Source organism: Amphiprion ocellaris, chromosome 18 (genome assembly GCF_022539595.1).
Source record: "Amphiprion ocellaris isolate individual 3 ecotype Okinawa chromosome 18, ASM2253959v1, whole genome shotgun sequence".
In the NCBI taxonomy this organism is placed as follows: domain Eukaryota; kingdom Metazoa; phylum Chordata; class Actinopteri; family Pomacentridae; genus Amphiprion; species Amphiprion ocellaris.
In genome coordinates, this window is record NC_072783.1 from 14,829,764 (window position 1) to 14,838,465 (window position 8,702).

The window sequence follows — 8,702 nt, forward strand, 5'->3', positions numbered from 1 at the left end:
ATGGGAGAAATACCCTTCAACCATCAAGTAACATGAACCTCCAGCTGTCCAGTTTGGTGGCTGAAAACAGTCCAACGCCTAAAACTGCTTTATCTGTGGCTTCATTACACACAGCACAAAAGAAAGACCTCCACCTACAACCCCAACACCTGCTATGTTGGTGGCTCCATTCCACATGCCACAAAAGAAGGACTTCTACTGATGGCTTTGCCTGCAACCTCTTGTGACACATGCCATTTACCACAATTGCTCAGCTCATGAATTCTATTGGATTTGTGGTATGAAGGCCAATGAATATTTACCAAAGTCATGGTCTGGTATGTGTGGTCTGGGTCATGTGATACCAGCCATGAGAGTCCTTACTTTGCCACCTGAAGTCATCATGTCAACAGAGATCTACATCCGCACACACACACACACACACACACACACAGACAGACAGACAGACAGACAGACAGACAGACAGACAGACACACACACACACACACACACACACACACACACACACACACACACACACACACACACACACACACACACACACACACACAAACACAGTGGACAAGATTCTTTGGAGCCCTCATTCCAACCTATGGAGTGATGTCATCTCTAGACAAAATAAAAGATCTTTTTCATGCTAGATGATCTTGCAGGTTCCACTGCATCTGGTATGACCATGTTGTCACAAGAAATGACTGCTGTAAGAATGATAACATTAGGTCTCAAGCAAGCATAAGTTATGGCAACTGGACTAACCTCGTGTGAGTCGAAAACGTTTCACCTCTCATCCAAGAGGCTTCTTGGAACTGAAGAAGCCTCTTGGATGAGAGGTGAAACGTTTTCGACTCACACGAGGTTAGTCCAGTTGCCATAACTTATGCTTGCTTGAGACTTATCATGACCTGGATGACTGAGAACATCCACAGATTTATTCATACTCATTTTGGGGCGGACACCCTGCGGAGGGTGCGGGAGTATGAGAGACTGGCGAGGAAAGTGGCGGATTACAGGAACCACCTGCGGTTCAACCTGTGTTGCAGGCAAAAAAGGATCTTTCCCAAAAGCTTATGGCTCACCTCCACGGTGAAAGGCCACAAAGCAGAAAGCATCCTAAAGAGGGCAAAGAAACCAACTCCTCAATGAGAGAGTTAGACAGGTTCATTTTACGATCGATGTCCTACGATCAAAAATTGATGCGTTGGAGGAAGGGCTGGAGGCAGTCCTTCCTGGGCATGTTTGGGAAGCCGTTTCCAAACACACAGAGACAGCACAGATGGCGCAGCATGCTAAGGGCAAAGAAAGGCAAACACGGAAATTTCAGAACCTTGAGTCCCGGTTCTATAGTTCCAGGGGGGAACAAGAATGGGCCAAAATACAGAGCTCTGAAGGAAGGACTGGCGGCAGTCCTTCCCAGGCGGCCACACAGAGCAAAACAGCGGAACTGGACACCTATGACAAATGGGTTAAGAATTTGTCAGACAGAGAGCTCACTCCAGCCGAGCGGGGGGTCCTTGCCAAAGGACTGAACTTTGCAGTCACACCAGATGAGTTACCGGTGGTGGACTTGGTGACGGCCACAGAATCGGCCATTAGGAACAATAGGTTGTCAGAGACAGAGGCGGAACAGATCAGGCTTAAGGTGTCGGCAGCACTCTCCAGTGCCAAGTTACCCCCGTCCAACATCTCCGCACAGGAGAAACGGGCACTGATAACTCTGCAGAAGGATCCCAACATCACAATCCTACCTGCAGATAAGGGGAGATGTACTGTTATCCTTAACACAGCTGACTATCACTCAAAGGTCAGCAGCCTCCTATGTGACTCAGCAACTTATGAGACCCTAAAACGAGACCCCACCAACACCTACAAACTCAAAGTGGTTAACTGCCTGCAAAAACTGGAGAAAGGTCAGATCATCGACCGGGCCCTGTACTACAAACTCTATCCAGGCGATGCTATCCCTTGCATATACGGGCTGCCAAAAATTCACAAAGAGGGCGCCCCTCTGAGACCAATTGTAAGCAGCATCAACTCTGTGACATACAACATTGCTAAGTATCTTGCCACCATCCTTTCCCCATTGGTGGGGGACACCCCCCACCACATAAGGAACTCGATGGACTTTACAAACAAGGTCAGAAAAATCAGCTTAGACCCTGAGGAAACTATGGTTTCATATGACGTGACTTCGCTTTTTACTTGCATTCCCACTGGAGATGCAATACAGACAGTAAAGAGAAAACTGTTGCTTGACAACTCTCTGTCTGAGAGGACCAACCTCTCCCCCGAACAGGTGTGTGACCTCCTTAACCTTTGCCTCAGCACCACTTATTTCCAGTACAACAATGGTTTCTACAGGCAAAAACACGGCTGTGCCATGGGATCCCCTGTATCCCCCATTGTAGCTAACCTGTACATGGAAGAAATGGAGATTGTGGCACTGAGAACATTCAGTGGCCACTCCCCGAGGCACTGGTTCAGATATGTGGATGACACATGGGTCACCATCAGGAAGGGTGAGGTCGAACCTTTCACAGAACACCTCAACTCGGTGGATAAAAACATCAAGTTCACAAGAGAGGATGTCCAAGACAACTGTCTGGCGTTTCTAGATTGCGTGGTACGCATTGAAACCAATGGGGAACTCAACACTGAGGTCTACAGAAAACCCACTCACACAGACCAGTACCTCCTGTTTGATTCACACCACCCACTAGAACACAAGTTGGGGGTGATCCGTACCTTAAAGCACAGAGCACAGAACATCCCATCAGAAGCGGATGGAAAAAGAAGGGAACACAAACATATTCACTCTGCTCTTCAAACTTGTGGCTATCCAAACTGGGCTTTTATCAAAACAGCAAAAAAGCGCAGGGAGGATAAGAAAGACGAGGACCACAAAAAGAGAAACAACATTGTCATCCCCTATGTGGCAGGAATTTCAGAGAAACTCAGTAGGATCTTTAACACCCACCAGATCCCAATACACTTCAAGCCCAGCAACACTCTGAGGCAAAAGCTGGTCCATCCCAAGGACAAAATTCCAAGGGAGAAACAGAGCAATGTGGTGTACACAGTGCAGTGCAATGAGGAATGCTCTGACCTGTACATTGGAGAGACTAAGCAGCCATTACACAAGCGCATGGCACAACACAGGAGGGCCACGACCACAGGCCAGGACTCAGCAGTCCACCTCCACCTCAAGGAGAAGGGGCACTCCTTTGATGACCACAAGGTGCGCATTCTAGCCAGAGAGGACAGATGGTTTGAGAGAGGGGTAAAAGAAGCCATTCATGTCAAACTAGAACGGCCATCTTTGAACAGAGGAGGGGGCCTCAGACACCACTTGTCTCCCACTTACAACGCCGTTCTTAGAGCCCTCCCAAGGAGGTGCAGCCATCTGTCCCACTTGCAGTCAGGTGACCCCCAACCACCCTCCTAGAGGGCTGGGAGGGGTAACGACCGCCCATCAAAGGCTAACGACTCACATTAACACCTAACGAGTCTGTTGGTTTCGGGTCTTTGTCCACTTGTTTTTGCCACCACCCTCCTGGTGGATAAATATCTGGTACTCCCCACCAGGCTTTCAGAACTGAAGAAGCCTCTTGGATGGGAGGTGAAACGTTTTCGACTCACACGAGGTTAGTCCAGTTGCCATAACTTATGCTTGCTTGAGACTTATCATGACCTGGATGACTGAGAACATCCACAGATTTAATGATAACATTACAAAATCAGACTGCACCAGATTTCATACTGGCATCACACGGAAGAACATGCACCATCATTGGAACCAAGTGTTGCACTTCCTTTGCTGATCACAATACCACCATATAGGAAACAAGTCATCACTTGTGCAGCATTGCAGACATTACACAAACCCATTTCTACTGGATTATTCGACTGGATCAAGAACATAATTGGACTATTGGCATACATAATTTTGAAATTCACACTGGTTGGTTTGGTTATTTTGACTACTGTTAGTTTTGTGATTTTGTTTTAGTGAAATTCAGCCTGTAGAAGAAAACCTTGATTTCATGTTTAGTATAGACACGGATTATGATTAAGGCTACACAAGCACGCACACATATACACATGCACACACACGCGCACACACACACACACACACACACACACACACACACACACACACACACACACACACACACACACACACACACGCACACAAAAAGGTGTGGATTGATGAAGAAAATAGCACACCTTTTGGTACTAGTGTCACGTCACCCCCTGCATTCCATTTCCCATGGTTATCCACAATTCTGTTATCTTTATTTATTACTGTCTGTCTGGACCCCCCCCCCCACACACACACACACACACACACACACCACCACCACCACCAACCCCCACTTCCCTTAACTTTTGGTGTCACACCTTGACCATTTGCATCTCTATGCCAGAGCCTTTGATTGAATTGCTCTTTGTTCTTTTTGTCTTACCGTCTGGTTGGAAACTACACGCAAATTAACCACTATTCACCCTTGTGTTTACATACGGCCCCCTCCCTACCCTCTGATCCACCTTCTGACATCCCATATAAAAAGGGTACTCTCAGAATGCTCTGGGTCAGCTTACCTTCACAGACTCATGCTCTGTGTTGGTAAGCCCACCGTATGCCGGAATACCAATAAACACCCCACTACAGCAAACTTCGCAGAACTAAGAGTGAAATTTCTTCAACACTTCAGTGGAAGTTCTAGGGTGCAGCCTGCTAAAAGAGGTGATCAGTGCTGGTTGACTACTGACATGTTTCTTTGGATAATGGGTTGACTGCTGAGACATGCTCAGATAGGAGACTGGTCCTGATTCATTTGATGGCTGTGATGAAGCTCTTCCACACTTTTTATATATGTACTGTAGGTACCATGTAAGTTTCTCCAAACAGGAGTACAAAATGAATACTGACAGCTAACATATTGTCTGCCTTGTTAGCTAACAGTGAAAGTGCACTTCTTATTGGTATTAGCTGCTCACTAACTCTGCTGGCATTATCTACAGTGACAGTGATTTATATTCATGGAAAAAAATATAGAGGTTTTCGCTCTTTCTCTCATAATTTATATTTATAATTAAATTATTTAAGCAACTGCACTATGTACTGATTTATTCACTTATATTTTTACTCAGCTTATAACGCTTTTCTGCCTTTTGTCAGTTTTGAGGGCTTAGTTATGAACGCAGCAAATAATGGCAACCATAAGTCAAGCATAGCTCAAGTTACAATGCTTGGAATCAGATGTATGCTTTCTGACTCCTTCTGCCAACAAAATCCATAACAAAGAAACCCCCAAAAAACATTAACACTTTGATTGCATGCTGAGTGGAATTTGGAGCTGCCAGCACAGAGACTTATCTCCACACACAGCCTCGCTCTGACTAAGCTGAACTTCTGTATGACTTTTTCTTTCAGCAGGGAATTTACGGGCACTAAACCGAAAAACTTTGTTCTCCACTCAGCCTCCCGTCTCTGTTTTCTTCCACAGCCTAGAGGCGGTACAAGAAGCAGGGCTTTATCCTACCACCTGAACTTCATTACTCTGCTCCTTTATGACTAGGTACATCTTGCATCTTGTCTTTTCTTTTGAAATAATTCATAGGTCACAGAGTCAGGTTTGAAATTGTGATTTACCAGCAGGGGTGGAATGTAACTAACAGTGCGTATGTAAGTACTTCTTTTAGATCATTTTGCTTCAGTAAAATGATGTACCTTTTACTTTACTACATTTATCTGACATTTTTAACAATTAATTACTTTACAAATTACCATTTTTTTAACACAAACATTATGAAGAACTTCAAAAATTGTTGAAAATATGTCCTGTAATCAATTAAACTACCTAACTGTGAGTTCAATTGTGTTTGAGAGGCATGTTATCTTTATTTTTTTTAAAATGTCAAAATGATACCATTTATCCGAGCCCGAATCTGTAAAAAACAGATTAATCAGATTTTCCGCTCCCCAACAGTCCTTTAGCTACTCATCTGTTGCATGCCATTCTGTCACAAACATTAAGCATATTTAAGCTTTAAATGCTGCTATTTCATCAAAATCGCTTTTTTATATACATGTGGCATTAGTACTTCTGCTTAAATAAAGAATGGGAATACTTCCTCTATCACTGTTTACCATACATTATGACTGGAGTTAATGCTTTGCCTATCATGGATACTGTAAAAAAACCAAACATCTGAGCATGTCTGCAACTTATCATACATACATTTTCCCTGAACAAACATTTTCCAGAGCTTCATTTTAAAACGGGAACGGTATTAACCCCTACCACTCAATCTCTTTTATTTCAAAGTTTATATATTTCTGGACCAGCCTAAATATAGGATGGCCTTAATTATAAGACAACCCCACTCTTTTTCAAGAAGAAAAAAACATTTTGATTTTCCTTTTTCGACATTCTAGAGGCTCCAAACCTGTTACAGGTATCATCTCTTAGACCTAATTTTGAGAATGAAATATTGTCTCATATTCAGTTCAATACAGTGCAGTCTAATAATAATCTAATAAAACTTAAAAAAAAAAAAAAATAGTCACCCTACAGTAATGCAAAGGGGTGAATGCTTTCCCATAATAAAGCTAAAAATAGGGATTGCTTTCAGAATTAATGAATGAGGTATGGCTAATGAGTATTTCTGATGTATGAACACCATTAGATCTGTGGGTGGAAGAAGCAGTTGAAGCTTCCATATATGGACCTTTTGTGGGCAAATTTTAACTGGAAAAGAAGTTGGTAGATTCCTAAGTCATCCTAAAACCCGCTGCCTACCTCTCAGTCATTTCTCTGATCCCTTCAACTCATTCCACACTGATACAAAGTGCTGTGCATATGGGCATCACTGACAGCTAAGACCTTACTTCCATCAAAGGTCAAGCAATTCACCAAGAGCAGAGGAATTAAAGAACGCAGACATATCTTCAAGTGATAATCTGCACGAAAGTTCGAAGATGCTGTGATCTTATGGCAACTACCAGCCATTTTTCAAATGTGTTACTCAAAAAACTCTCTCACGATGGAGCTGTACGATATGGTGTGTAGGTCTGGGAACAGCAGTGTGACCTCTGTTTGATCTCAGTGCTCACCCTTGACCTGGAGGAAGTTGTTAAAGGATCTGCTGTCAGTAAAAGGCATTAATCCTTCTACTGGCATGAGATACCAAGTACCTCTAAACTGACAACATCAAGATGTCATGAGATGAGTAAGATTGGGTGGTCATGAAGGGTGTGTACTATGTGTGTGTATCTGCATTAAGGGTTCTCATACTGCTTATCTGCATGGCATCTTTCCAGGAAAATGGATAGAAAAAACAGCAACATAAAATACATGTACAAAAACCAGAGGGATGTTTGAGTGACACTAGTTTGATGTTGCAGGTCTCCTGACACACAGGGTTGTTTGGAATCGAGCCCTCGGCTGCTGACAGTAAAAAGGCCCCACGAGCCTCGCTGTGACAGGCTGTAATAAATGTCATAACGACAAAGTCCCTCTCACACAGAAAAAAGACACACCATCGAGCAGGTAACGCACACAGTAGGTCTGCAAAGCTGCTACTGAGAGTCAAACTAAACAGAACAGCCCCTGCAGATTGATATGTACTATGGTATTCTTGGAAGGTGAATCATTTATGGGGTGGAAAAAAGTACATAGTCACTTTTCATGAGGGCCTGTAATGTTCAAATCCCCACAGACCGACCATAAAATTATCATTCTGAGACATTATATGAGTGCTAGGGCTTTTTCTGTATTACTCAGATGAGAAAACTACTATGGTAAAAATGTATAGTGGCGTCTATGGAACAACAAGATAATCTGAGGGCAATAAAATTGTTTCCACTGAGAGTTCTAATCTCACTGGAGGGTTTAAGTATATGAAATAAGAACATTAAAGCACAGTGAGTAATAAAACATCAATATGCAGTAACTGAAGGCAGACGGGTGGTTCTGTGTCACACAACAAGTTTTGGTAAATAAGAAGAAATTTGACCAAAATCTTAACACTGTCAATCATCTGCTGTCTGTACTTTCAATTTAAAATCACATCTGTCTCAAACTATTTCTGTAGAAAAGCAAAAGTGCTCATTGGACTGTTTTGCCTGGATGCCGGCATCATTTGCAAATAATTTTCATGCACAGCAGTGAGGTATTGCATACAATAACTGCCACGGATTATGTCTTGTTTGATTTAATTACAAAAAATTCAGACTAGAGAGATGCAGAGTTAAAACATGTCTGTCTGCAACCAGCCCAGTTTGTGACTCCAGCATTCCCTTGTATAAATCCAGGATTTACACCGATACAACTTACTGTTGTATAGATTTTACTGTTCCTCTGAGGTTTTGCTACATGACTGAGAGGGTAGGAAGGTTTTGGCAGAGTGGCATTGGAAGACAGTACGTGAGGGCCCCCAAATAGAAATACTATTCTACCTCTACTATTCTACCTTTCAAAAGTTTGGGGTCACTTAAAAATGTCCTTATTTTTGAAAGAAAAGCAGTTTATCTCAATGAAGATAACATTAAATGAATCAGAAATCCAATCTACCACATTGTTAATGTGGTAAATGACTATTCTAGCTGGAAATGACTGATGTTTAATGGAATATCTCCATAGGGGTACAGAGGAACATTTCCAGCAACCATCACCCCTGTGTTCTAATGGTACATGGTA

At 42.9% G+C, this 8,702-nt stretch overlaps 1 protein-coding gene across 1 annotated transcript; it reads left to right on the forward strand.

Annotated features, from left to right (window-relative positions):
• Positions 1-882: 882 nt before the first annotated feature.
• On the forward strand, positions 883-3,700 carry LOC111572494 (uncharacterized). The gene is given in 2 exon segments (XM_055004220.1): positions 883-1,128; positions 1,130-3,700. Coding segments are annotated over 2 exon segments (2,544 nt in total). The 5' UTR covers positions 883-897; the 3' UTR covers positions 3,443-3,700.
• Positions 3,701-8,702: the final 5,002 nt, after the last annotated feature.